This window comes from Rhea pennata, chromosome 14, assembly GCF_028389875.1.
Source record: "Rhea pennata isolate bPtePen1 chromosome 14, bPtePen1.pri, whole genome shotgun sequence".
NCBI classification, from domain to species: Eukaryota; Metazoa; Chordata; class Aves; order Rheiformes; family Rheidae; genus Rhea; species Rhea pennata.
The window spans coordinates 13,549,127-13,577,026 of record NC_084676.1 but is presented as its reverse complement, the minus strand read 5'-3'; the positions used below and the strand labels follow the sequence as shown (position 1 = coordinate 13,577,026).

The 27,900-nt window shown below is 59.5% G+C and overlaps 3 protein-coding genes across 6 annotated transcripts; all 3 read left to right on the top strand.

Moving 5' to 3' along the window:
- The first annotated feature begins 1,863 nt into the window (after nt 1-1,863).
- On the top strand, nt 1,864-6,342 carry SLC34A1 (solute carrier family 34 member 1). The gene is made up of 12 exons (XM_062587337.1): nt 1,864-1,987; nt 2,174-2,365; nt 2,912-3,040; nt 3,117-3,260; nt 3,385-3,496; nt 3,660-3,855; nt 4,024-4,119; nt 4,314-4,413; nt 4,674-4,841; nt 5,294-5,410; nt 5,571-5,695; nt 5,773-6,342. Exons 1-12 carry the CDS (start codon nt 1,885-1,887, stop codon nt 6,340-6,342), a joined length of 2,052 nt encoding a protein of 683 aa, XP_062443321.1. The 5' UTR covers nt 1,864-1,884.
- A 1,068-nt stretch (nt 6,343-7,410) lies between these two features.
- On the top strand, nt 7,411-8,677 carry LOC134147017 (alpha-2B adrenergic receptor-like). Its single transcript, XM_062587716.1, has one exon. It carries the CDS (start codon nt 7,478-7,480, stop codon nt 8,675-8,677), a length of 1,200 nt encoding a protein of 399 aa, XP_062443700.1. The 5' UTR covers nt 7,411-7,477.
- A 3,593-nt stretch (nt 8,678-12,270) lies between these two features.
- GRK6 (G protein-coupled receptor kinase 6) lies at nt 12,271-27,684 on the top strand. 4 transcript variants are annotated; one of them, XM_062587132.1, is made up of 16 exons: nt 12,271-12,348; nt 15,772-15,867; nt 19,006-19,118; nt 19,448-19,525; nt 19,753-19,853; nt 21,218-21,310; nt 21,644-21,707; nt 22,256-22,396; nt 23,037-23,227; nt 23,909-23,946; nt 24,064-24,153; nt 24,245-24,453; nt 24,738-24,875; nt 25,212-25,349; nt 25,554-25,688; nt 27,331-27,684. In XM_062587132.1, the coding sequence occupies exons 1-16, from the start codon at nt 12,297-12,299 to the stop codon at nt 27,379-27,381; spliced, it is 1,728 nt and encodes a 575-aa protein (XP_062443116.1). In that variant the 5' UTR covers nt 12,271-12,296; the 3' UTR covers nt 27,382-27,684. The 4 variants fall into 4 exon arrangements, with proteins under 4 accessions (XP_062443116.1, XP_062443117.1, XP_062443115.1 ...); XM_062587133.1 differs by having other exon boundaries at nt 26,581-27,408; XM_062587131.1 differs by lacking the exon at nt 27,331-27,684 and adding an exon at nt 26,406-26,557 and having other exon boundaries at nt 22,256-22,385; nt 23,083-23,227.
- The last annotated feature ends 216 nt before the right edge of the window (nt 27,685-27,900 follow it).

Genomic DNA, 27,900 nt, shown 5'->3' with positions numbered 1-27,900 from the left:
AGGCTCCAGGAGTGTCAGGGAGATCCCCAGGCTAGCTTATCCCTGAACAGCCCCTCAACATCTCCAGCACCCCACGATCCCTGAGATATGGCCCCTTGCCTCCACACAGGACACCTTCTTGCCTGTCCATGATGACAACCGCCCCAGCTCCGAGCTGCGGAGTTATGCCACGAGGCACGGTCCCGCCCAGGCAGGGACATGTTCTCATCCCTGCTGCTAGTGCTGGTGTGCTGTAAGCCCCCACGTGCATGCAGCATCTCTCTGCCATTTCTGGATACAGCATGGTGCAACTCATGGTCCATCCCTCACGCTCGGCACCCCATTCAGCCCACAGGCTCCCGAGGGGACCGGTGCGCCAGCCTCCGTGTCCGGCGCTGCATGCATCCCTCGGTCCCTGCAGTGCCCAGGGCATCCTGATCCCGTTTGGGGCCTGGAGGAGCTGGGCACCCATGTGCTATCAGCGTGACCCAGGACCAGGTCACGAAGCACTTTGTGCCCCAGTGAACAAGGGCCGCAGTGCGGCAGGAGCACCGACACGCTCATGGGTGCCAGTCTGCCCACTCCAGGCACGTGGCTCCAGGGCAGGACCCTGGGTCCAAGCTACCAGCTTCTCCCATTCCAGGCCCAGATGAGAGGGAAGTCACAGCCGCAATGCTCCGGCGGCACGGCCCCTCCGTGCCCGGCTCCCGGCGGGCATCTGCGGTGGAGGGGCCTTTGGCCCCTGGCTCTCCCCTTGCCTGCCAGGGCCACGGGCTGCCTGGGCGCCTCTTGGGCTGGTGGAAACTTGGCTGCAGATGCATAAACAGAGGGTAATGATAAACAGCCTCCAGGAGCGGATGATGCTGTCGCTGGCATCACTCCTCTCCTGCCCGTCCCGGCCTTACGTGTGCAGAAAAAAATGCAGTCTCTGCCCCAAGCAGCCTTCGCCACACCACGGGCCGCTCCGCGCCGAGCTGCTGGCATGGGCTGCCCTGGGCCATGTGCCACCTGTCCCTGCCAGGACAGCAGCCGGGGACAGTGCCGGCACCCATTCCGCCGCTGACGTAAGTCGCCACCAGCACCCTAGCGTGTCCACCTTCGTGACAAGGACGGACGGTGGGTGCTCCGGGCAGAGCCGGTGCTTCGCGACCGCTGCTCGGGCGGCTCCGAGCACAGCGATGGGTGCACGGCCCTCACCTCCCTGCTGCACCGGGGGCTGCACGGCGGGTCTTGCCTCTGTCCTGCCTCATCTGTGGCTTGGGAAGCCCAGCAGCTCCAAGGCCTCATCCTCCTCTTGGATGAAGCACCTGGTGCCTGTACCGGGGCCAGGCAAGAGCCGGGGCAGCTGCAGCTGCCTGCGGGGACCTGGCCCCCAGCATCGCCCCGGTGCAGGGCGGCCAGGAGCCATGATCATGCTGTGATTGCACGTGGGGAGCGGTTCCACCTCGGGCCGGGATGCGCGGGGCGCGTGCCCCATCCTGCCCCAGGGCCACGGCTGACGTGGGATGCCGCGGGGTTACCCATTAACTGCAGGAATTTCTGGGGAGGAGGTGAGCAGCGAGCGGAGGTGAGGGGCAACGCAGGGCTCCTTAGACTTTGCTCTTGGCATGCGTATAAAAGGCTGCGGTGCCCTGTGGGCCACTTTGCCGGAGGGACCCGTGGACATGGCGTGTGCCTGCGGCGCTGCCCTGAGTGCCCAGCCAGCCCCAGGTGAGCAGGGCCGTGGGGCAGGGGGGCCGGCCAGGCTGCGTGCGGCCCTGCGGGGGCAAGGGACAGTGCTCCTCAGTAGTGCCACCGCTGCGTGACCGCCCGTGGGGCCGGGGGCACTCAGGGCTCTGGGGGGGCTCATGGATGTGGCTCTGCTGTGAGACCCGTGGCTGCCTCTGCTCAGACTCTCCAGGGACGATGCTGCCTTACCGGAGGGAGAGTCCTGCCGTGCCCTGCTGCCCGGTGCGGGGAGGAAGGGTGCTGCACGGGCCCCAGTTCACCTACTGCCCCAGCCCTCAAGGTAGGTCTTCCCCAGCCTGGCTCCTCGCACCTCGGGGAGCAGCTCCACTTCCCCCGGCGTGGGACCGGGCAGTGCTCAGCTCCTTGCCCCTGGACCCGGTGCAACACCAGTGCTGGCATCCTGGGCGGGATGGGGACCCAGTGCCCCCCGAGGAGGTGGCTGTAACGCAGGGCCTGTCTCTCCCAGCTCTGCACAGGCTGCCCGGTGCCCATGCCTACCCGTTCGCTGTCGGTGCCGTGGCGCACCCTGACCACAGCTTCCTGTGCCCCGGCTCGCCGGGGCGGCTGGTGGAGGGCATGGAGCGGTACGAGCTGGACACGCTCCCCGCCAGGCCCTGGCAGGGGCCCCGGCTGCCCTTGGATGAGCTGCAGAAGCCAGGTAAGGGTGCTGGTGCCCACCCAGCACCGCCCGGCACGCACCCGGCAGAGAGGCACGTGGCTGGAGCTGGCACCTCAGCCGGGGCTGCAGAGCACCTGGAGAGCTGCTGGAGGCACCCTGAGGTGTCTCCGGGTGCTAGGGCTCTGGGGTGCCCGTGGACTCACGGTGTCAACTGCTGGCAATGAGTGAGCCCTACATGGGGCTGGAGAAAGGCTCAGCCCAGGAGCTGCCACCCACGGGTGTATGGCTGTCCCCAACAGCCCTGGTGCTGCTCCTCACACAGGCACCCCAACCAGCTCCATGGCATGGAGGGGCCGTGGGGGTCCTGCCCCCAGAGAAGGGCACCAGTGGGTGCTTCAGGCCAAGGGGCAGTGGGGGGGGAGAGCTCCATCACCAGTGGATGAGGGGACTGGCAGCAGTGCCAGGCACGGGGACACGGCATTCGCACCATGAGGGGCAGCTGGAGAAAAGTGTGGGCCTGCGGGAGCCCAAGGAGACGGGGCCCTACCGGGGCCGGCGTTTAACACTCTCTCTTGTCTTGTGCAGGGCTGGGGTGCTGGGAGAGGGTCCAGTCCATCTGTGTCTCCCTTCTCAAGGTGCCCCTGATGTTCGGCTTCCTGTACCTCTTCGTGTGCTCCCTGGACGTGCTCAGCTCTGCGTTCCAGCTGGCTGGAGGTAGGGCCATGGGGGCACCCAGGCGGCTGCTGGCACCCACCACATTGGCACCCTGTCATTCACACTCTTCTTGTAGGCAAGGTAGCCGGTGACATCTTCAAAGACAATGCCATCCTCTCCAACCCTGTAGCCGGGCTCGTGGTGGGCATCTTGGTGACTGTGCTGGTGCAGAGCTCCTCCACCTCCACCTCCATCATCGTCAGCATGGTCTCCTCAGGGCGTGAGTGCACCCTGTGGGGCACCCTGGGGCCTGAGGCACAGCCAAAGGCAGGGGGATGTGGTGGTGAGACGTGGTCCCCCACCAGCACCAGGCAACTGGAGCTAATGGGTCTTTCTGTCTCCAGTGCTGGAGGTGCGCTCTGCCATTCCCATCATCATGGGCTCCAACATTGGCACCTCTGTCACCAACACCATCGTGGCCCTCATGCAAGCTGGCGATCGCAGTGAATTCAAACGGTAAGAGCTGGCACAGGCAAGCGGGTCTTTTGGGGACAACACTGGTTTGGTGAGCAGGGAGCAAGACGGATGCCATGCCATCCTGGGGAGGCCCTGTGGCCGGATGCCGCTGCCCCCGCAGGGGCATGGGGCTGCCCCATGCCAACAGGCTCCTCCGCGGCAGGGCCTTCGCCGGCGCCACAGTGCACGACTGCTTCAACTGGCTGTCAGTGCTGGTCCTGCTGCCGCTAGAGGTGGCAAGCGGGTACCTGCACCATGTCACTCGCCTGGTCGTGGCCACCTTCAACATCCGCAGTGGGAAGGACGCCCCTGACCTGCTGAAGATCATCACGGAGCCCTTCACCAGGCTTATCATCCAGGTCTCCTTGGGCTCGCATCCCCAGGGCTGGTGTCTCTGTGCTGGTGGTGTCCCCTGTGTGCTCTGGGTGTCCCCAGGCTGGCAGTGACGTCCCCCAGCCCATCTGGGTATCTCTGGGCCGGGGGTGCTGCCAGCCCCTGAGGATCCTCTCTGACATGTGTGGTTGCAGCTGGACAAGACGGTGATCACAGGCATCGCAACAGGGGACGAGAGCATGCGCAACCGGAGCCTCATCCGCATGTGGTGTGGGCATGCACCCCTGCAGGTGAGGGGCTCACAGCTGCACCAGGGCCAAGCGTGGGGCCAGGAGCGGGCTAGTGGGATCGGGGAGCTGGGAGGGGGCTGGCTGGCTTGGCCAGATCCCCATGAAAGCACCCCACAGAGGGCAGCAGCCAGGCACCTGGCAGGCAGAAGCTGGCTGAAGGTGCCATAGGGCTGCAGCCTGCCCTCTCCCTGCAGACTCCCGCCATGGAGCTTGGGGCCCCCCCAAACTGTACAGCCCCTGGCCACTGTGGCACCAACGGCACTGAGAGCTTCCGCAACGTCACGGGGCAGAAATGTGAGTTGGTGCCAGGGGGCTGCATGTGGGACTGGGCATGGGCAAGGCTGAGGGGGCACTTGGCATGGGGCTGAGGGGCTGTGTGTGGGGCTAGGGGCACAGGGCACGGGGCTGAGTCTGGATATGAGGCAGAGCTGGGAGGTGATGGGGCTGGGGGTCCATGTGTGGGGCCCGTGGGCTCTGTGGTCAGGGCTAGGTTTGCAAGCAGGGCTGGGGCGGCTCCAGGTGCTGTGCCTTCACCCAGCCCTGCTGTGGGGCAGGTGGGCACCTCTTCACGGACACGCCACTGCCGGACCTGGCTGTGGGGCTGGTGCTGCTTGCTGGGTCCCTCATTGTGCTCTGCACCTGCCTTATCCTCCTGGTCAAACTTCTCAACTCCCTGCTCAAGGGGCAGGTGGCCAAAGCTGTCCAGAAGGTCATCAACACAGGTGAGAGGGATCGGGGATGCACAGGATGGGACCCCTGCTACCCCAGCGCTCCCTGCCTGCCCCACAGCTGCCTGCCATGACCCCCATCCCTACCTGCTCCACAGCCCTGCCAGCCCCATCCCTGCCTGCCCCCTTTGCCCATTCTGTTTGTGGCTGTCACATCCTCCCCATGTTCTGCCACATCCCTCTTCCCCATCCATCCCACCCACCAGCCTCCTGAAGTCCTGAGCCTGGCCCTGCACTCAGAGCCTGGCCCCTACATCTGCAGCCTAGACCCATAGCCCAGTGCTTGGCCCTGTATCCAGAGTCTGGACCCATACCTAGAGCCTAGCCCCAAACTGAAAGCCTGGCCCCACATCCCCCTCCCTAGCCCCGGCAGGAGCTCCGGTCTGCTCCCAGCTGACATGTCCATGCCCTTGTCTGTGCCCATGCCTGTGCCTGTGCTGTGGCAGACCTCCCACACCCGCTCAGCTGGCTCACTGGGTACTTCGCCATGGTGGTGGGCGCTGGGATGACCTTCGTGGTGCAGAGCAGCTCCGTCTTCACCTCAGCCATCACACCTCTGATTGGTGAGTCCTGGGTGAGCCTCATGCCCAGCCACATGCTGATGCCCCCCACAGATGGCCAGTGGTTGCTGGGTCACTTCCAGGGCTGTGCCAGAGGAGATATCTCTCCCTGGGAGCAAGGAATGCTGGTGAGGAGCGCTGAGGGTGCCCCTCTCTCCTGCAGGCCTGGGGGTGATCAGCATAGAGCGTGCCTACCCGCTAACCCTCGGCTCCAACATCGGCACCACCACCACTGCCATCCTGGCTGCCCTGGCCAGCCCTGGGGACAAGCTGGCCAGCTCCTTCCAGGTATGCGGAGCCCTGGGCTAGCAGGGTGACCCAGGGGTGCTCCTGTGCCCGGCCTGATGGGAATGCCATACCTGCAGATCGCCCTCTGCCACTTCTTCTTTAACATCTCCGGCATCCTGCTGTGGTACCCGCTGCCCTTCACTCGCCTCCCCATCCGCATGGCCAAGGCGCTGGGCGAGCGCACGGCCAAGTACCGCTGGTTCGCCGTGCTGTACCTCATCGTCTGCTTCCTCCTGCTGCCCTCGCTGGTCTTCGGCATCTCCATGGCGGGCTGGCGGGTGCTGGTGGGGGTGGGCGCACCCTTCCTCGGCCTCCTCTTCTTCGTGGGGCTGGTCAATGCCCTGCAGCGGCGCAGCCCCAGGCGCCTGCCCAAGTGGCTGCAGACCTGGGACTTCCTCCCAGCCTGGATGCACTCGCTGCAGCCCCTCGACAGCCTCATCACGCGGGCCACGCTGTGCTGCACCGACCGCTGCCGCAGCCCCGACGGCTGGGACGAGCACGACGGCGCCCTGGCCCCCGCCGGCCCCCACGACAAGGCCAGGCTGGGCCTCGACAACCCCGCGCTCTCCCACCCGGAGGAGGGTCCCAGCCCTGCCGCCCAGCTGGGGTCCCCTCGCCTGCCCCCGCACGGGGCCACCCGCCTCTAGGCAGCCCAGCTGCTGGGGCACGGCGCATCTCTGCCCTGCTGGGCCATCGGGGTCTAGTAAAGGGGGAGTGCTGATTCCTCGGTTCGTATCTCTTGGGCTCCTTTCTGCAAACCCAGCGTCTCCCTCCACCAGAGGCCTCAGCCCGCCAGCAAAAGGGGCTGCAATTAGCCCCCTCGGCTATTAGCAAGCGACGATCTGCGGGGACGAGACGTGTGGGCAGGGCGCCCTTGCACTCGGGTGTGCACAACACCGCTCGCGTTGCGGGGCACGGACACCCTCGGCATCCCTGCGCGCAGCCCACGCTGCTCTGGGTGCCCACCTGAGTCCCCATCTGTCTGTCCTGGGCCACCAGGCACTTGCCAAAGCAGCCAGGAGCCGCAGCGGGAGCGGTGGGTGCCAGACACCCACCGCCTGCCCCCGTCTCGGCGCAACACGGCTTGACCACCCCGTGCCACCCCTCCCCAGCGAGCACCGAGCCAACAAACCGCAGGCAGCACCTCCTCCCCGCTCTGTGCCGTGCCGCCCTGCGTCGCGGCGGCGGTGCCGGCGAGCCGGGCCGGTGCCGCACGGCGCCGCGAGGCTGGGGCTCGGCGGCAGGCTCGCTGGGCACGGCGATGCCCCCCGACGCCCGCGGCAGGAGCCCTCCTAGCACACCGAGCCCGGCCGGAGCCCTTTAAGCGCTGGCAATAACTGCTTCTCCCACTGCCCACAGATGCTTGGGCTCCTGCCAGCGATATCCGTCTGTCCCTCCCTCCCTCCTCCCCGTCCTCCCTCCTCCCCAGGGCTGGGAAGCGCCGGCAGCGGCCAGCAAGGCTGCCAGGGCAGCAGCTCCGTGGCTCCCGGCACCTCCGCCGCTCCGTGCGCCGGCGTTGCAGCCGGGGCTGGCGCGAAGGCAGCCGAGACGGGACGCTGGTTCAGCCTGGCGCTGAACCACCACGACCCCCGTGTTGCCGCTGGACAGGGTCAGTACGGGAGCCGCCGGCAGCCCGGACGCCTGGGACCCTTCGCCGCCGGCGCGGGGCGGGCGCTCGGCGATGCCGCGGCCGCGGGGATGCCGGGCCGGTGAGCGGGGCACGGCTGGCGCGGGGCAGCCCCACGGGGATTTGCCGGCGTGAGGGGCTGGGGCCGGGCCAGCATGGAGCCAGCCAGCGGCCTCCCCAACGCGTCCGATAACAGCAGCCGGGCGGCGAGCGCCCCGCACTCGCCCGCGGCCACGGCGCTCATCCTGCTGGCCGCCCTCGCCGTCCTCCTGGCCACGCTGGTGGGCAACGCGCTGGTGGTGGTGGCCGTGTCCACCAGCCGGGCCCTGCGGGCGCCCCAGAACCTCTTCCTGGTGTCCCTGGCCTCCGCGGACATCCTGGTGGCCGTCCTCATCCTGCCCTTCTCGCTGGCCAACGAGGTGATGGGCTACTGGTATTTCGGCAGCCTGTGGTGCAGCCTCTACCTGGCGCTGGACGTGCTGCTCTGCACCGCCTCCATCGGGCACCTCTGCGCCATCAGCCTCGACCGCTACTGGGCCGTCACCCGGGCCGCCCGGCTCAACCTGCGCCGCAGCCCCGGCCGCGTGCGGGGCATGATCGGGGCCGTGTGGGCCGCGGCCGCCCTGGTGGCCCTGCCGCCCCTCTTCAAGGCCCGGCCGCGGGCCCGGGAGTGCGCGCTCAGCGACGACACGTGGTACGTGCTGGCCTCCTGCGCGGCCTCCTTCTTCGCCCCCTGCCTCATCATGGTCACCGTCTACTGCCGCATCTACCAGGTCACCAAGCGGAGGCAGGCGGCCGTCCCCGCCGCCCGCCGCGGCCTGGCCCCGCCGCCCCGGCGCCCCGGGGAGCCGGGCGGCCCCGGCAGGAGGCTGTCGTGGGCGCCGGCCCCCGGCCGCCGGCGCTGGAGCCAGCACCAGAGCGTGTCGCTGTGCCGCCGGCGGCTGGTGCGGGTGCGGGAGCGCCGCTTCACCGTGGTGCTGGCCGTGGTGATGGGGGCCTTCGTGCTCTGCTGGTTCCCCTTCTTCTTCACCTACAGCCTGGAGGCCGTGTGCGGCGACAGCTGCCGCGTCTCCAAGCCCCTCTTCAGCTTCTTCTTCTGGATCGGCTACTGCAACAGCAGCCTCAACCCCCTCATCTACACCGTCTTCAACAGAGACTTCCGCACCGCCTTCCGGAGGCTCCTCGCCGCCCCGGCGCGGCGCGGCACGGCACGCAGGGCGTCCCCCGCGGGGCCGGGAGCCACCGGCCCCCGAGCCGCACTCCCGGCCCCGCGCGGGCTGGGGACCGCGGGGCGCATGGAGCGGGCGGAGGACTCTGCTGCTGAGCTTGCCTTCCAGTTATTTTCCAAAACGTAGGTTTGGGGAGGGGTGCAATAAATAAATAAAAAAAAAAGGCCAAAACGCACGGCCGGGGCTGGTGTCTGCCTGCGGGCTGCGCCCAGCGCTGCTGCTCTCCCACCTCGCGCCCGCCTGCCGCCGAGCACGTTTGGGTCCCGCGCATCCCCCCTTGGCACGGAGCACGGGGACAGGCCCCGCGGCTGCTGCCGGGGGGCAGGACCCGGGGCAACAACGTGCCCCGCGGGGCAGCGCCTGCCCAGCGTCCGCCGTGCCCGGCGCCCGGCCGCGCTCGCTGCACCGGGTCAGGCCGGCCCGGCCGCTCCGTGCGGACACGCAGGGGTCAGAGTCTGCTCGACTTCTCCAGCTTTGCAGCTCAAAATAGAAAATCTCAAAACATCAAACTTTCACTCGGCTAAAAACAGCTGCCAGCGTTTGGGAGCTGGATCCCAAGGAACGCGGGCCCCCAGCCAGCCTCGCCGGCCCCGGGGCCGCGGCTCGGCCACACGGGACACGCGGGGCCACGTCCTGCCTGGGGGCGCGTGGGGCGGTGCCGGTCCATAAGGGACGCGGGCGCACGCAGCAGCGCAGACCCTCGGGCCGCCCGTGGCCCCTCGCGGTGTCAGCACCAGGGCACGGCGACGCTGCCACGGCCCCGCTCCCGGCGGGGACTGTCCCGGGACGGGGTCCCAGCGGTTGGAGACGCGCTGGCACGACCTCCGGAAGGAGCTGCCCTATCGCTCTCGCCCTGCTTCCCCTCCCGCAGACAACCTTTTGCGTTTTCACAATTAAACAGCACTTTGCTGCTAAAAATACTCTGGGAGGCATGGGCATGTGATGGGGACGCAGCCGGGCCAGCTCAGCCGGGGGAGAGAGGGAGGAAAACAGCTTTCCGCAGGGAGCACCAGCCCCACGGTGCCCTGCCCTCAGCCTTGCCCAACGCCACAGAGGTGGCGGAGGGATCAGGAGGTCCCAGCCCTCCTTCCAGCAGGGGAAGGGCAGGAGCTCGTGGCACCGGGATGCTGCCAAGCAGGAGCAGGGGGCAAGCCGGAGTCGGGAGCACTGGGACCCCTGCTTGGGTCAGGAGACCCCACAGAGCCAGACTGGTCCCAGTTTGGGTGGGAGCTGCCATCCTGTGCTTCAAGCTGCTATCTGAATCACAAAATCCTGGAGAGGAGGGCTGGAAGGGATCTGAGAGCACCTGGACCCCTCCTTCGCCCCAGGCGCTATTCGGGCACTGCAGCTCTCCGGCGACCTCTCGCAGCGCTTCTCCGCTCTGACCGCCTGACAGTGGGGAAAACCTTCCTACTGAGCATCTCCTGCTGCATCTTAATCCAGCATCATGTCCTGTCTGTAGCAAGCAGGTCAGGCGGGTTATTTTCCTCTCTCAGCAGAGCTCCTTTCTACTCAAAGTTCATACAAAGTCTGTTTTATCCTCGGCCGTGCGACCCTTACTCCTGCTCAGCTTGTGAGCCGCTATGACGCAAGTATTACCCAAAAAATAATTTCCCTTGAAGCGCTGATTATTCCTGCCTAAATGCAGCACCTTGCACCGGTACGTATTGAACTGCATTCTGTATTCCCAGGCTGTTTCCACAATTTATCAAGACCATTTTGAATTCTTAGCTTGTTCTCTAGTAGGTTTATAGCCCTCTCCCCCCTTCCTCCGGACACCCGGCTGTGTGTCCTCTGCAGAATTAAAAAGCAGAGTCCTATTTCCACCATCTGGGGTGGTAACGGGCCTCTCAGGGGGTACTGGGACACCTCCGGACACATGTATCTGCTCTGACTACAACTACCATTCATCCATTTTGAGGACGGTGCTGTAAAATGCCATTTAGGAGGAAACTGGAGTAGTGACCAAAAGAATAAACATGCAAATACATGAAAATGCAATAACGTCACTGTATCTGAAGCTCAGAACAACTATGTGCCACATTTAAAAGGAAAACAGCTCTAAAAAAAAGAAAAAAAAACATCCAGTGTGATCTGATCTCTCAATGACAGACCGACATGGGAGATCATCTCAAAAGCACGGCAGAGCAAAATACGCTGTTCCTCACTATTTCTGCTGATAAGCAACCCAAGATGCAAAGTTGCCTCTCCAGCAGATGCAAGATTACACAGCAGACCACAGTCGTTACAGACTGCACAGGCATGGATGCTTCTAATAATTTGGGTTATTACAAGCTTAACAGACCTGAGAACATGAACCTTTTCCTTCCAGCTTGCTAGCAAGGCCATGGCTAAGTGATGCTCAGTGCAGAGGCAGCCTGGATCAGCCCCCACCAGCAGCTTTGCACTGAGACACCCACTGGGTAGACCCAGTGGGTAGCACCCACTATGCCCTGCTTGGTGCCCCAGCTGCCAGGAGGCATAGACAGCCCGTGGACACTGCCTAAACTTCACAGCTGGGCAGAGGGAGCTGAGGCAGCCTGCTGCTGCCAGAAGAGCTGCACGTGCACGTACACCAGAGCAATGAAGACCTCAGTGTTGTTCGGAGGTGGAGGTCACAGCCGCAGTAGGAAATCAGAGGATGGGGCAGATGCGAGATCACTGCAGGGCAGGCACAACTTGCTGAAGGCATGGTAGCGTAAATGGGAACAGTTGCAAGCACATTGGGAGCAGGGAGCCAGCCAGATAATCCGCAGGGCTGACAGACCATCGCAGCAGAGTAGGAGGGCTCAAGGAAGACAAAGCTCTGCAGAAAAGTTAAATGACGTATTTGCAACACTGTGAGTAAAATAGACATGAAGAGGCTCCTACACTGCAGCTTTCCTTTCAATGGGATGAAGCTGCTTCTAATTGAAGTACCAATAGAAAAGGCTTTTAGAGCAAATCAGTAGAAGGAACAAACCTCCAGGAGCAGTAGTACTCACTCAAGAGCCCTAAAGGAGCTCAAATACCAGAACGATGCAGAGCCAACCCCTCCGATTCACCCCGGGGGAGGAGGCTGGCAGCGCAACACCCACAGCCCCGACCCTAAGGGCGCTGGGGAGGTGACGCCGGGATCACAGTGAGGAAACCCCAACCCCCCCCCGCCCCGGCCGTCCGCAGAGCGGTAGGTAACAAGCAGGGAGAAAGACGGGAACAACGCCCGGCCCGCGCAGAGCAGCCGCCCCTAGCGCCGCTCCCACCCACCGCGCTGCACTGCCACCGCCGGCCCCCGGAACCCCTTTATATAGAGCCGCTCGGTCACGCCCCTTACGAAATCCCCCTATCACGGTGCCGTTCTGCACGGAGTGGCAGCTCCCAACCCAATCAGATGCGGCAGCAGGCGGGGCCGCATTTGCGGTGGGCGCCGTTGAGACTTGCCCAATCGTTTTCCGGAGCTGTGGCTACGCTCTCTGACTGACATTTCTCTCTCCAATCAGCACGCGCCTTCTCCTTCCCCAGACAGCGCTTCGCCAATGGCCGCCAAATGACGCGCGCCGCTCGCCCTCTCTGCCCCCGCCCCCCCACGCCTCCGCCCGCCGCGGGCCAACGGGAGGCCAGCGGCCAAGCGGAGGGGGCGGGGCTTCCTGGGGGAGGGGGCTGGGCCAATGCGAGCGCGGCGCGGGAGGAGCGGGGGCGGCCATTGGCGGGCGCGGGGGGGCGGCGGCGGCGGCGGCGGCGGCAGGCGGCGGCGCCGCCCGGGCCCATGGAGCTGGAGAACATCGTCGCCAACACCGTCCTCCTCAAGGCCCGCGAAGGTGAGCGGCGGCGCCGGGCCGCCCCCGCGGCGCGCCGGGGCCCGCAGGGAGGCGGCGGCGGCCCCGCTGCACGACGAGTCCCGCCGCGGCCCGGGGGGCGCCTACCGGCAGGCCGCCCCCGAGAGCCGCCGGGGCGCCGGGCCCGGTACCGCGTGTCCGCAGTGCCTGCCGGGAGGGCCGCGGCGCGGCTCACGGCGGTGCTGCGGGCACGGGAGGGTGGGGGGGCGGCTCTGGCCGCGGCAGCCCCGGAGCCGGTGCCCTGGCGCAGCTGCTGCTCCGCGCCGGGCAGCCCGCGCTGCCCTGCGCCGCCGGCCCGCGGCCGAGGCGAGAGGGATGCGAGGCGGCTGCCGGGCAGCCCGGCTCAGCGGCGCCCCTTGCTCCGGAGGGAGAGAGCAGCTCGGGGAGTCCCGGGTGGAGAAGCTGCTTTGGGGCTGATGGACCGCGCTCTGCCTGCGCCGTCCCACCGGAGGCTGGTCCCGACCGCGGGCAGCCGCGTGCCCCGGCCTCCGCCGCCTCCGCGCCCGCCGGGCCCCGCGCCCGCCCGGCGCGCGAGCTTCGCTGGCGGCCCCCAAGGCTCCTGCTGGTGCCGGGCCCTGCGGTGAGGTAGGAGGCAGCGGGAGGGTTGTCTGGAAGGTACGTGGGTGACAGCGGCGCGAGGAAGCCTCAGGACAGCGTACCAGGAGAACTGGGAAGTCTTTTATCACACAGGAGCCCGGTCTTTTGAGGAGAAGATCTAACTTCAGCCAGGCATCGGGGGGTTCGTTAGGTCACATAACGTGAGCGGGAGGTATGGTCTCTCCTGTCGCGGAGTAGAACTGCCTAGCCCATTTTGTGCAGCTGGGTAAACCAAGTAATTTTTGAGCCTGAAGAGCCCACTAAAATTTAGTTAGAGGGCTTCGAAGATTAGATTTGTGGAAGCAAAGAGGACTGAAATTAAATTTACACAGACAGAAACATTTTTGAACTACTTGAAAATCAGGCTTAGCATAGGTACTTCAGACACGGTGACCGCAGAATCGGTGTGTCTGTAAGCGGGGAATCTAATACTTGCCATTATGGTTTAGATGAAAGTAAATTCAGAGAGAACCAAACAGCGGCAGTTATGACTTCTAGGCCTGAGACGCTGCTTCACACGGAGGGACCAGGACACTGGCTTCTGTTGTTTGGTGCCTTCCGCAAAGCGGGGTTTGGTTAGCGGAGCAGAGAGGGGAGTTGGATGACTGCTGCCTTATTTCCGCGTTCCTCCAGCGCCTCTCTGCCTTTGTAGATAATGGTCACTTTGCCTGCGGTCAGGTGTGATCCACTCCCATGCTTGCATTGAACGTACGCAATAGGGGTGCCAGGGCAGAGCGGGCAGTGCGTGCCAGTGCCACAGATGGGAGATCTACCAGTTGTTCTCCCATGTACCAGGCAGTTTGTATCTTGTAAGAGCAGGGAGCAGCTGTGCTGCCTTTCCACAGCTCTCCCACCTATGGCTGCCTGGCTGTGCCGGCCTCTGAGGTGAGCTGCAGCATCCTGCACAACAGGGCAGGGCTGCTTTGCTGGCCAGGTCCAGAAGCAACACATGCTGTGCTCCAGCCCAGTCTTTTTGGAAGCCTTCTGGTCTGGTTTGGGAGTGCAGGGCAGAGGTTGCCCTGGACCTGCTGAGGAGGCTGCTAATAGCAGTCTTTAGCTGTTGCTGTAAGATGACCAGGCTCTACATTTCCTTTAAACTGTTCTAGGAGCTTAGGATGATCTGGACCAAGGAAGGTGAAAGATCCATCCCCTTTTGTCTCCCTTGCCCTGTAGCCTCTGCAGGAGGGAGAATAGACAAGTTTGGAGATATCACCTGAAACTCACTGTGGGAGCTTTGGGTGGAGACTGCCCTGGGTGGAGTCTGCCCTGTCCCCAAAGCGGGGACAGAGGTTTGCAGGCAGCACCAGCACAGGCAGCAGCCGGCACAGGATGCAAGTTCCCTGCTCGGCTGTTTGATGCCCCACCTGGAGGGTGGGGGAGAACTTTGCTGAAGAGCACTAGAGCCTCCTCTCAAAGCAAACAAGTCAAGGAGCTGCAAGGTGCAGATCCTCCTCAGTGTGTTGTAGGGCCTAACTGCCTTTCCTTAAATGCTCATGGGGATGGGGATGGCTTGTCCTCCTGTGTCTTCACTTACTAATTGTCCCTATCTGTTTTGTTGCTGCAAGCTGTTGCTGACAAGAAGGTGTCGGTGGTGCTGGTTTCTTCCACCCCTGCTTACCCTTGAGTCACTTCCTTCCTGAGTTTGTACAATCATGCAGCCCAGCTGCTGGTGTGGGGCAGATGTAATAGCGCTACCCAGAGTGTACCAGGTCAGACGTGAGGCCCGTGCTGCAGAAAGGCTGGCTGTGATGGCCCTGTCCCACAGGCCTGTCCAAGGCTTCATGTGGTGGTGGGTGCAGGATGCCAGGAGAGCGGCTGCAGGGACTGTCCTGGGTTAGGGGCAGTCTTGTGTATGAAGTGGAGGAACGTGTTATAAAACTGTTTCCCAAGAGCTGATAATGATGTTCAACACTCCCTGATTTCAGAAAGCCATGCCTTTGGCCCAACTCAGCCGAGTTGTTCAGTGCACTTGATAGTTGTTTGTTGGGACTGAGCAGGAGGGAAGAAAATCCCTGGAGGTTTGCTGATCTCAGCAATCAGGCATACAAGTATTTTAGTACTTAGTGCTTGCTGTAATGTAAATTTTTCCATCTATCTAGAAGCTTTCCCACCCTGTCCTACAGCAGTGGGCATTTACTCCAACTGAAGCCAGAATGATATCTGGCTCTTGGATCTTGCTTTTCTGAGGCTAGCTTATCTCTGGAGAGAGGTGGGAGTGTCACCACTTCACAGGTGGGAAACCTGTGATGAGCCCCAGGCAATGCAGTGAGTTGTCTGTGGAGCAGGGATTAGGGCAGGAATTCCTGTCTCCCAGCTTCATGTTCTTTAAGAGCTCCTCCCTAAAGTAAGCAATCAGTCTGGAATGAGTAGGTGGCATGAACATCTTAACTACAGCAGAAAACTCAGAGAAGAGTTTCACACTGAGCAAGGCTTGGTTTCGAAAGGTGATTAGAACATAGAATAACCTGTGGCTTTAGGCACTCCTGCCTCTGTGCCTTGATTTTCCCATCTTAAATATAAGTAACTGAAATGAAGCATTACTGATCATGACTTTGTGCTGCCTTTGGAGAGCCAGAATAGTTAGTCCATCTATTTCCTCCAGCAGTCAGGCTGATGCTCTGGTACTTGTTCTGTCAGCCAGAAGGCAGTGATACCTACGACCTGTGTCGTGTTTTCCTGCTGCCTGAACTTGCTTGTGTAAATGGCCAGAAGGGTGTCACCTCTCTTGGCTCCTAGTGCTGTGAGATTGGACTATAATTGCATCTCCTTCATTCATAACTCATAATACCAATTTTGTATCTTTTGCAGGTGGTGGTGGAAACCGGAAGGGCAAGAGTAAGAAATGGCGTCAGATGCTGCAGTTCCCCCATATCAGCCTCTGTGAGGATCTTCGACAAACTCTTGGTGAGACATGCCTTTTGGTGGGAGCTGAGCAATGCCCTGGCTGTGCTGTGGAGTGGTGCGTTTCGATGAGCACGTGCAGCTGATGGGGCTGTTCATGCCTTCTGCTCCCAAATCTGGATGCACTTAAATGCGACTGAGTCATGCAGAGGTCAAGAACGTGTAAAGGGGCACGCACTGGCCAAAGCCCACCCAGGCTCACGCAGTCAGGGGTGCGGGGAAGAAAGGATGGACGTGTAAATCACAGCTGCATGGTGCTAAGCTGGACAGTACCTGTTGATGTATTCACAAGCCTTCTAGACTGCGGTGGGTTTCACTAGAGATAAGCACCTTTCTCTGTGGAAGCAGACCTGCTCAGTGTTACGGAGCTTTGGAGCATAGCTCAGGGGTGCCTTTGCATTAATAACAGAGGTTCTGCTCTCTGTCCTTTGGACTCTCTGGCTGGGACTCAGTCCTGGACTATAAACCTTAGCTTCTAACAGTAATGTAGCAGCTTTACTCCAGGCAAAACTGTATTCTTGCTGTACAGCACAGATGAGAATTGTGCAGTCGGGCAGGGCTTGATATGTCATTTTAGTATTGCACTTTGTACTGTTCATGGTTTTAATGTTGTTTGTGCAGCAGGCTTGGTCCTGATATCATGCAAAATTGTGTTGAGACATGGCTTTGGTTCTTGAACAGGGAGCACTGGGGAGCAGGAAAGCTGTGCAATAAACCTGTGACATCTTTTGGGGAAAGGGAAAGCTTCTTTAAGCTGTCAGTCTGGATTCAGCTGCCAGCTAGAGTGGTGGCACACTGGTTAGCCTTGCTTCAGAGCAGGTGTCACTGAGCTGGTTCAGTCTGGGAGGTTTCTGCAGCTACAGCCCCAATTCTACTCTGTCCAAGAACCTGGTAGCCCCAAGGAGGAGGATCTGGCTCCATTTCAGGGCACACTGGGCTATAGCAGTTGGACTAACTCCACTTCCATCATCTACAGTGTACCTCCAAGCTTGCAGTAGTCCAGGTTTGCTGCCCAGTGTATGCCATTCACCAGCAGTCTTGGGTGAGCTTTAAAGCTGAGTGTAGCAAATCGGATACTCTAGCCCTGGTTTTGCTGAAAACTGCATCTCTGGAGCAAGTCCTGACCCTGAATGCATTTCTGGCATGGGCTTTCCTTGTAGTTCACATCTTGGCCATCCCAACCTCTTTCTTCTTTTCTGACTGTTGTGTGCCTTCAGCAGAGCTTTCCTTCCGCTGAGGCCTCTCATCTGAGTGCAGCTGCCCTTCCTGTGGGTGTCTTGATATGTTTTCCAGCACTGAAGTTCATCTTTGTTATGCTGCCCGTTTGCCAGTGGTGAGTGCTGGTGCTCTGTCTATCTTTGTTGTCCCAGTGTCCAGGACAGTGCTGTTGTGTTGCTTTGGGAGGCAAAAGCCTCCCAGCCTTTGGCTGTCACAGCCTGTGCCCCAACTTCCCCTTGAGGAGGCACAAGAGACTTGCTTCTGCCCCTGTGGTGGCTGCCTGTCTCGGTTCCCCATGGGAGAGACGGCCCCATTCCTCATGCATTTGTCACCCTTTGCTGTCTTTGTTTTGCTTCACAGCCTTCTAGAAAGACATTTACTTGCTATTCCAGAAGTTTGGCAGGATCACCAGCATGGTGGAGCTAGCGGCCTGCTTTGCGTGCTCTGACCACAGAGAGCAACCTCGTGTGTGCCTGAGCAGCTGCAAGGGCAACTGAAAACTTCTGATCTTGCTGGCTGCAAACCCTGGTCTTCCCCAGCTAAACGGAACTCCTTTCCCTGTAGACAAGGAAACAGCCCGGGCAGAGCTATACGGTGGCCCCCTCCCCCACCGCAAGCCAAGCCGTCTCTGCTCTTGTACAGCCGCCAGGAAGCCACAGCTTCCTTGGGAGAAACTGCTGTGCAGGGCGGGGAAGGCCTGCAGTACCCAGAGCTGGAGAGAGCGAAGGGCCCGGGGCAGGGCCCGGGGCAGGATGAAGCACAGATGAGTGGTGATAAGGGCACTAGGCACTGGATCGATGCTGCAGCAGGGAAGACAGAGGTCAGATTTCAAGAAGAGCTTTCTAACAGCACAGGGAGCTCTGATGTAATTTGGCAGGAGAGGGAGAGGAAGCAGGTAAGAGCCCCAGCACTGGGATCTTTACAGACGGATGAGACAGACTTCTCTGGGATTTGGTTTGGGTAGCAGAGTAAGTGTCCTGCTGTGTCACACTTACGGGGAGCATGGAAGAGTCCCTAAGAGCAAAGGAATGGCTGTACATCCATATTCCAGACAGCCTGCAACTCTCCATGGCAATGACTGTGATACAAATCTGCTCTGGCTCAAGACCAGCTGATATTTTACTGGTGACCTGGAAGGGGAAGAAGGCCTACTAATATTAAGGAAAAAAAAACATTTTAAAGAGAGGCTGGAGAAATAATAGATGATTAACCTTTCATTGAACTGGAAATGCTCTAGATAGTCAAAGATGTTTGGGCCTGGCATGCCAGAATGTAGAGGACCCTGGGGAGAAGGGCATGAGGAATCATCAGAGGAAACAGCTCCGGAGGGCAGTAGGAGCTGACATATAAAAAGGCAGTTCTCCAGTGAAGCATAGGTGGTCTAACTGCTGTGTGCAGCATTAGCAGGAAATGCTGTGGAAATACTGCTCTCCATTTCGGTACTGTTTCCAGCAGGACCTTGGTAAATTTGAGAGCTTTGTAGGAGCCATCAGAGCAACTCTTGCCTGGGAGATCTGCCTCGGAACAAACTTGATGTGTTTCTCTTGTCCCAAAGTAAAGTTGTATGTCAGTAACAGTCATTTCATCTCTGTGAGTAGAGGATTGAGAATAGGGTTTCCAGCTGAGCAGGAGATACCAAGATGTCTTCCTAGAAACAAAAAGGGGAAACTGTACAGAAAAGCTGTTAAAACTTCTTTCAAGGAAGAAAACTCTTCCATGAAGTGACAAAAAAGCTCAGTCGTGCCAGCCTCTTGTCCCTGTTGGGTGTATTTTGCTGTCCTGGGAGTCTCAGGCTGCCAGGGCTTGTGTGAGCAGCCAGCTGACTAGTCACGAGCCTCTCCACAGCTGCCTGTGGCCAGGGCGGTGGGCTGCGGCTGCTACTTTGGAACTGGCAGTGCATGATCTTCTCCTCCGCATTTGCAGAGCGGGACTACCACAGCCTGTGTGAGAAGCAGCCCATCGGGCGCATGCTCTTTCGGCAGTTCTGCGAGACACGGCCTGAGCTGTCACGCTGCGTCAAGTTCCTGGATGCTGTGGTAAGAGCAAAGCCTGTCGGGCTTCTCTCTCGGGGAGGTAGGGATGTTCTTGGTGTTCTGGGCACAGACTGCTGGGCCCTGGGCATCGGAGCTGTTGCCAGGTACTTTAAAACCTGTAGAGTTTTCCTGAAGGAAGAACCTGTGAGCTGCAGTTTCTCCAGGATAGGGCTGGGCCTTTGCTTAGGGAGCTGTTTGCTGGAGATCTGGTTATCCAGGAAAGCACAGGATCTTGGTACCTTGGGCAGGGTGTTGCTGCTGTGCAGCTGTTGCCTGGTAGCAAGGCTTGATTACTGACTGGGCCTGCTTCTGACAGTGTTTGCTCTATGCAGGCAGGGTACGAAGTGGCTCCAGATGAGAAGCGCAAGGAATGTGGGCAACACCTGATTGAAAAGCATTTGAAGCCAAAGGTGAGTGAGAGGACTATTTGCTGCTTGCAACTGCAGGAAAACAGTTGGAAAGCCAACAGTTGTCATTACCCATGTCCTGCTTCAGTGAATATGTTGGGCAGAGTGATGAGTACAGTGCCTCCTGTCACCCCGCAAGTGACTGTGCTGTGCTCACCTATGGGTTCCTCTTTCTTGGCTGGGCCCTCAGGCTCTGCTCCCTGTGTCTGACTTCATCCTTTTGTCCCCAGAGCGAGGACCATGTGCCTGAAGTCCCCTCTCAGTTGGTGAGTGCCTGTTGTGAGAGGCTGGAGCAGGAACCTTCCAAGGAGCTCTTCAAAGAATCCACTAAGTAAGTTGGAGGGCTGAGGCCTGCCCACAGGTTGCACCATGGTCTGGTGACAGCCCTGCAGCTAACTCACCTCATCCATCATTGTCCCTTCCTCAGGGTAGTGAGGGCTGGTGCTAAGGCTGAGACTGCTCAGGCTGCAGCCTGGGGAGTTTCAGGCTAGCAGTTTGTGGCAATCCACGCAAGTTTGGCCAGCCCAGATTCAGGGAGCTCCTGTGGGCTCTGGATGCCACGTGTTGCAGCAGAAACCTTTGTCCCTCTTCACAATCTGCCATGGGTCTGAGTTGCCATTTGGGAAGACCTCATTTTGGCCAGCCTCAGCATCTGGCTGTGCTCTTTCAGGTGCTGGGTCTGGGTCTCATAGTCACCCGTAAGGCAGTGCTGGTTGGTGCAGTCCAAGTGCCAGCTGTCCTCTCCCACTGTCCACAGATGTGGCTAGGGATGTAGCCTAGTTGTGACTAGGTTATGGTAGCTGTTGCTGCAGGAATCTGAGGTCACCTCTGTTCCTTGGACTCATTGCAGAAACACTAACTGAGGTCTTGGATCTGGGTGTGAAGAGGAAGCTGTTAGGCAAACCGGCTTACAGCCCCCACCCCTCTCTGAGCAGTAGCTTGAGCACATTGCCTAATCAGGTGCAGGGCTGTGGCAATGGATTTGCTGCATTCTTCTGGGGAACGTTAGCTCTGTGTGTGGTAACTAGTGTCACTGTCTGAATGCAAAGTCTCCCGGCTGGGCCCTGCCTTCTCTTGGCAAGCTCTGAAAGGGGAAGGACCCATCCGCTTCTTCTTGATGCATGTCTCCAGTCTAGACGCTGTGTCTGAGGCTCTTTACTCTGCTGGGCAGCCCTGGCACTGGTCTCGAAGGCAGTCAGCTCTCTCTAGCAAGATCTCCTGTGGCCTTTTGTGCCGGATATTCATCTGAAACTGAACAGCTCAGCGCCCTGTGCTGAATATTGCTAGCAGCTTGAAGCAGCTGATTACAGCCTTGCATGTGCATTTGCAATGCAAGCAGAGGGGCAATTGCAAAGAGCCTCATCGTCCCCTTTGTCCCGCAGCCAGGGCTGATGCAGAGGCCATAATTAGCAATGCCAGCCCAGTCCCAGGGTGCTGTTTTTGTCACTGAGGTTCCTCCAGCACCCCTTCTCTTTGCATCCAGGCTTCTGTGTGCTAGCGCAGAGGGTGGGCTTTCTGGGCCAGGGCTTTGCAGGATATGTGGGTGATTCAGTGCAGCACCAGGCTGGGTGAGGGGATGGCAAGGTGATCAGGCTCTTGTTGGGGCTACTTACCTCCTCTTTGCTCGGACCATTGGCCTGTTCTGTGGCTGGAAACAGCTCTGAGCAGCCTTGCTTTCTCTCTGCTCTCTCCTAGGCTTATCCACGATTACCTGAGCGTGGCTCCCTTTGCTGACTACCTCGACAGCTTGTACTTCAACCGCTTCCTACAGTGGAAATGGCTGGAACGGTAATGTTCCCTGGCACCCCTGAGAGACCTGAACCCTGCAGCTCAGTGGCTCCCTTGAGGGGTCTCTACAGCTCCTTCCTGTGCTGTGTCCTAGCTGGAACTCAAGGTGTGGCCTTTGCCTGCTCTTGCTCTCCTTCAGGGCCCTTTTCTGGCACAAACAATCTTTTCTAACTACCCAACTTGCCTGCCTTGCAGGGGAGTGAGATCTGTTCAAGCAGAGGTTCTGGGGTGAGCCACAGTCCCTCAGACCAGGGCATGGGGGTGGTTAGGGCTTCAGCCCTTGCTGTCTTCCTCCAATGTTCGCATCTCACTCCAGTTTCCTTTGCCTCACAGGCAGCCAGTGACCAAAAACACTTTCCGCCAGTACCGTGTGCTGGGCAAGGGTGGCTTTGGAGAGGTGAGTGAGCAGCATTTCCTCTGCATTCAGGCCACTTGGCAGCTGCCTTTGCCCACTTGGAGGTGGGGGCCTGAGCCTGCCGACCCAGGTTGGAGGCAGGTGCTGTGGCTGGTTGGGCTGGGGGTATTTCACTGGAATATTCTCCTGGGCTCTGTGTAATCCTCACTGCACTCTGGGCATTGCATTATCTGTTAGCTCCCCTCTGATGGGTAGGAGATCCCGTCTTGTCAGACACAGGATGTTTGGGAGGTGGTTGGTGGGTAGCATGTGCTTTGGGGTGCACACTAGTGCCTGGGTAGGTCAGGTCTGTAGTATCTTGGCAGGGAAAACGGCAATTCAGAAAACTGTCATTCTTTCAGGCTTCTTTCTGTTTCTGGAGTGGCCTCTTGTCTTCCCAGGCACTTCCTGGGTGTTTGCTAATGGATCTGTTCAGAGTGAAGTTATGACAAGGGCATATTTGCCTTCCTATGCCTCTTTCTGAGAGCAGGACATAGACCCTAGCCCTGCATGCGGCAGTGGGAGGGTGCTGAGCCTTGTCCCTCCTCCAGGTTTGTGCCTGCCAAGTGCGTGCCACAGGGAAGATGTATGCCTGCAAGAAGCTGGAGAAGAAACGGATCAAAAAGCGGAAGGGAGAGGCCATGGCCCTGAATGAAAAGCAGATCCTGGAAAAAGTGAACAGTAGGTTTGTAGTAAGTACATAGGAGTTGCTCTCACTTTGCACTGTGGGGCTGCGGTGGTTGATTTCTCCTGCAATCAGCCAGCCCAGCACCTCTGTGCTCCTCACCCTGTGTGAAGAGGCAGGAGTAGGCCCTGCTCAAGAGATGGGGTCTTGGTGGCTGCTGAACTTCACTTCCCTCCCATGAGGCTGGGATCTGGCAGGACCTCCTGTTGCCTCCACAAGGTGACCTAAATGCTCCAGTAGGCAGGTTGCAGGGCTCCCATAGGCAGGACTGCGCTGTGACGTGGACAGTCTGACACCTCCCATTATGGAGGAGTCATCAGATGCTGCCCTGGGATTGCCGTTGGGCGCTGCTTGCCCCCAGAGGGGAGCAGCTTTGACTCAGAAGAGCAGCATCCTCCCCATCTAAGGAAAGCTGGGGGTGTGCAGGGGCTGCTGGGCACTTCCGGGTCCTCCCTGCATTTGAACTGTTCCCCCTCTGCTGTCAAAGGCGCTATCGTCAGCCCCACTGTGTCTGGTAGGGGATGGGGGATTTTAGGCACCTCCATCCTGCTGTGACTGGCTTCTGGGGTGACAAGGTGCCCGTCAGAATGTGGGCACCTCCCCTTTGCAGCTGTGTCTTCTAACAGCCTTTCTGCCCTGAATTGCAGGTGAGCTTAGCCTATGCATATGAAACTAAAGATGCTCTCTGCCTAGTGCTGACCCTCATGAATGGAGGGGACCTCAAGTTCCATATCTACCACATGGGAGAGGCTGGCTTTGAGGAGCCCCGGGCAGCATTCTATGCTGCCGAAATCTGCTGCGGCCTCGAGGACTTGCACCAGGAGAGGATAGTGTACAGGTGTGTGCTGCCTGTCCCCTGCTGGGAGGCCTTGTACCAGCTGCAGAAACGAGAGGGTTCCTGCAGCTCTTATCAGCCCAGATGGGTCTGTCTGCTCAAGAAAATAAGTTCAGACTTGAAACCAGCACAGAGCTGGGTGAGTAGAGACCAGGAATGGAAAGCTGATCTCATGGGAGAGACAGGAGAGCTTGGCTTCTTATACTGGTAAATGAGCACCAAGAACAGGATGTGATCATGCTGTGAATGCCTCAGAGTGCTCACTTGGGTGCTTAACTCTACAGACAGCACTGACACGAGAACAAAAGAGGGTAAGCTGCTGTGGTATACTCAGGCTGGGAGCTGAGCAGGAGGATGAACAAGCTGACTATACTCATTGAGCTGTGTGGTACAGTGTTCGGGATAGTGTGACTGGACGCAGAGCCAGAAAGTCCCCCAGCAAAGAAGGAAGCAGCAGTGCACTCACCGCTTCCTTCTCCTGGAGTGTTATGTCACTGTCATGACCTGCCCCTGTGCCTAGGAGGGGGGAGTTTGCAAGGCTAACCCTGGGAGGAGGTTATCTGTGTGCCTGGGGCAGGGGCCTTACACCCCTCTGCTGCTTACCTGTGACTTTGATATGTTGCTGCTTCCTGTGTCCTTGATTTGACAACAGGCTTCTTGCTAATTGAGTCTCTTCCTCCTTAGGGACCTGAAGCCAGAGAACATATTGCTAGATGACCATGGTAAGTGCAGGGTGAAGAGACAGTCTGGGCCTGGGTCTTTCTCCCTTCCTGTGCTTGAACCAGAGTTGCCCTGTGTTCCTGGCCCTGTCCTGATTACTTGTCCTTTCCTTTGTGCAGGTCACATCCGTATTTCGGATTTGGGGCTAGCTGTACACGTGCCAGAGGGCCAAACAATCAAGGGCCGGGTGGGGACAGTTGGCTACATGGGTGAGTGGCCTCGGTATAGTCAGAAAGTGTGCTCTGACTGCACACATGCTCTCCCTGCCCTCACATGCCCTTCTCCCCTGTTCCTATGCAGCTCCAGAGGTAGTGAAGAATGAACGCTACACATTCAGCCCAGACTGGTGGGCTCTGGGTTGCCTGGTGTACGAGATGATCGAGGGACAGTCCCCCTTCCAGCAGCGCAAGAAGAAGATCAAGCGGGAGGAGGTGGAGCGGTTGGTGAAGGATGTGCAGGAGGAGTACTCAGAGAAGTTCTCACCCTGCGCCCGCTCCCTCTGTACCATGGTACGAGTGGGCATCCCTGTCCTTTTGCACCCACCACCCCTTTGCACATAGTAGCCAAGTGTCAGGGCTGCTCACCGTGGAGGTGTTGGTGGCAGCCAGATTCCCTTGCTCTGGCTCTGATAAGACAGCACTGGAAGGCTCAGGGTGCCCTAATTCCTCATGGTTCTGGCTGGCTAGTGAGCTCATGCTGTCCTTAGAGACGTACCACAAGAGCCAAGTTGACCTCTAGGCTGCTCCTCCTGCAGATGACCCTGCCTGCAGTGCTGATTCCCTTTGTGTTGCAGCTTTTGTGCAAAGACCCTCTGGAGCGCCTGGGGTGCCGAGGAGCTGGGGCCAGGGAAGTGAAGGAGCACCCTCTCTTCAAGCACCTCAACTTCCGGAGGTTGGAAGCAGGCATGCTGGAACCCCCCTTCAAACCGGATGTAAGTGCCTGTCCAGGAAGAGTGGTCCACATCCCAGCCTCTTCAGTCATTGATGCTGTCAAGGGAAGCAGAAGTCCTGGGGTGGCTCACCTGAAGAGAGGGGTTCCTCCCCCTGCCCTCCTGTGCAGGATTGTTTCTGGAGCTACTGCTCTGGCTGCTGGCAGGAAGGATGCTGGTTTCAAGTGGATCTGGCCAATTCTTCCAGACTGGCAGAATAGGGTTGCAAGCTCTGGACTGCAGGGAGAGTTGGCCCTGGCTTGGCCAGGAGCCACAATTGTTGGAGTGGGTTGCCATCACTGTGGAACATGGCATTAGGGAAGTGTTTGTGTTCTTCAGCCCCAGGCCATCTACTGCAAGGATGTTCTGGACATCGAGCAGTTCTCCACGGTGAAGGGCGTTGAGCTGGAGCCCACAGACAATGACTTCTACCAGAAGTTTGCTACGGGAAGTGTGCCCATTCCTTGGCAGAACGAGGTAGGTGGGGACTGATGTGATGGGGAGCCCCTTTTCGCAGGGCAGGTCTTCACTCCTTCTTGTGCTCACCACGCTGGCTGAGCAGTCCTGCAGGGTGCAGGCTCTGTGCTGTCCTTGTTGCTCTTGCACTCTGCCGGGCTCTCGATGCTGGGCTTGGCAAGCAAGTGTCTGGCAGCTGCTGCAGCCATCTTTTCCCTTTTCCAGATGATTGAGACAGAGTGTTTTAAGGAGCTGAATGTCTTTAGCACAGATGGCACAGTGCCTCCGGACCTGGATTGGAAAGGGCAGCCTTCTCCGCAGCCCAAAAAGGGCTTACTTCAGCGTTTCTTCAGCAGACAGGTAAGTGTTAGCCCACCATTTCCTCCACAGCAAGCCCTGTAGCAGCACTGATCTTGCTGCCCACCGGTGCCAGGCCGATCTGGCAGGGAGATGGGCACAAGGGAGCAGCAGGCACAGCATCTCCCTGTGCCATGTAGCCTGACCCCAGAGCTCTCAGGGGACCTGTGCAAGGCTGTAGGGAGCTCCACTGCCTTCTCTGTACCCCTGCTGTGTCCTGCCGATGAGGTAGGCCTGCTGCAGGGAGCCAGCCCTCACCTGGCTGGCACTCCCTTGCTGCACACGAGAGGTCTAGGACCAGGTGTCCCAGCTAAAACATGCAGCAGTCATACAGGTGAAGGGATGTTGCTGAAGGCACTAAAATGGCAAGTCCTCTCCCTTCCTACACAAATGCGTCCTTCCCTGAGGAAGACCTTGCTCTTGGTATGGGGCTTGTAGGCTCTCTGGAGCAGTTCTGTCAGATCTGGATGAGGCGTAGTACTTCTGGAGCAGTGCTTTTGAGGAATGAGGAAAATGGGAATATCTTGAGCACTGCTACTGGTTTTCTTGCCTGCGTGTCTCCTCTGGGCCAGAACAGCCTTTGCCTTTCCAGGACTGGCGAAATCTGGGCTGTTGTCCTTCAACAGCTGCTTGCAGCTGTGGGACTTGAGCATGGTTGGCGCTGGCCTGTTCTGGACCCACTTTCAACCACCCAGTTCTGACTCCTCCTTCTCTGCCTAGCTGCAAGTTGTGCTTCACTGGTTTGTGGGAGCCTTATGTCCTGACCTAGCTGGAGCCAGCTGTGGACTGGGGTACCCTGCTCTCTGCTCTTCCCTAGGCAGGCAGAACCTGCCCAAAGATGGACTGCCTGTAGCAGGGGCTGAGCTGTGATTTGCCACATGTTTTCTCTTTCCAGAGGTGAGCAGTCTCCCTCCTGGCTGCTCTGCTCAGGGAAATACCTGGTGGCCCGTGGACATGGCAAGATCTGGGAGAGAGGAGTTGTCCTTCAGTGCCTAACCCCTTTCCCCAGCACAGCACGTGCTGCTTGTGTTCTAACTGCCCCCTGAGCCACTAATCCTGCTTCCCTGCTCTTGCTGCCTTCCCCGCTGCAGGGGAGCCTTGCCCCCAGCCTGAGCCGAAGCTGCCCCCACATTGCCACTGCTGGGAGCTCTGCTCCCAGGGGGCCACAGGAAGCTCAGGGTTGTCTTTCCTCCCTTGTTCAGGTATCCAGGACACACAGAAGGGTTGAGAAACTGTAAAGGGTTTGTCACTGCCTTGTGCCCTGACTCCAGCAAGAGGGCTTCAGTTGCCTTTCTGGCCTGATGAGCCCTGCCTAAGGCAGATTATATCTGCTGGTACTGAGCTGTGCCCTGGGGAGGCTATAGTCTGGGGAACCCATCTTCCCCCCAGCTTCTGAGCTAGTCAGCTGTGTGCTCACGTGTATGTCTGCCAGGAGCCGATCTCCAAAATGCAGCTGCGCTGTTCCTCTGCAGACTTGGGGTCCCCTCTAGCTCGATGGCTCTGTGTAGCTCTCCTGCACACAGCCTGGGGAGCTTGGCCCTTCCCTGCCAGAAAGCAGCTGTAGGCTGGATTGTGTGACCATGCTCACCCTCTGCTTGCTGTGCTCCTCTCTCCCTCTTCCCTCTCGTTGCCCTTCTGACTTCAGGACTGTTGTGGAAACTGCAGCGACAGTGAGGAAGAGCCCACCCGGCTGTAGAGCACAGCTTGTTCTCCAGCCCCTGGGACCCTCTTGCCTCTCCGGGTGCCCCACAGAACAACAGGCCAGCCTGCAGGACAAGGTAGCAGTGGCCCCACAACGTGGATTTGTTTACAGCTTTGCACATCTATATTTGAAGACTGTGAGGATGGCTTCAGGGCTGGCAGCAGCACATACCGTCTGCCTCAGGCCAAGGAGCTTCTAACTGTTGGGAAGTCATCATCCCTAAGACAGACATGGATGCTCCTGAATCTGCCACTTGGGATTGTGCTGCTGCCTGCTGGCTGCTGCTCCCCTCTTGGGCTAGGGGTGGGAGGGAGGGATGGTGCTGACGTGGGCAGAGGCCAGGCTGGAGCAGCTCTGTTGACACATTCCACGGTGCTGAAGTGGCACTGCAGGTTTGGTGTATATTTATATACATTGGTCTGTACATATCACATGTTGGTTTTTAATCTATAGGTGGGGGCCTGCACTGCCCCCACCCTGTCACAGGCACAAATGTCCTCCTATGGGGGGAGT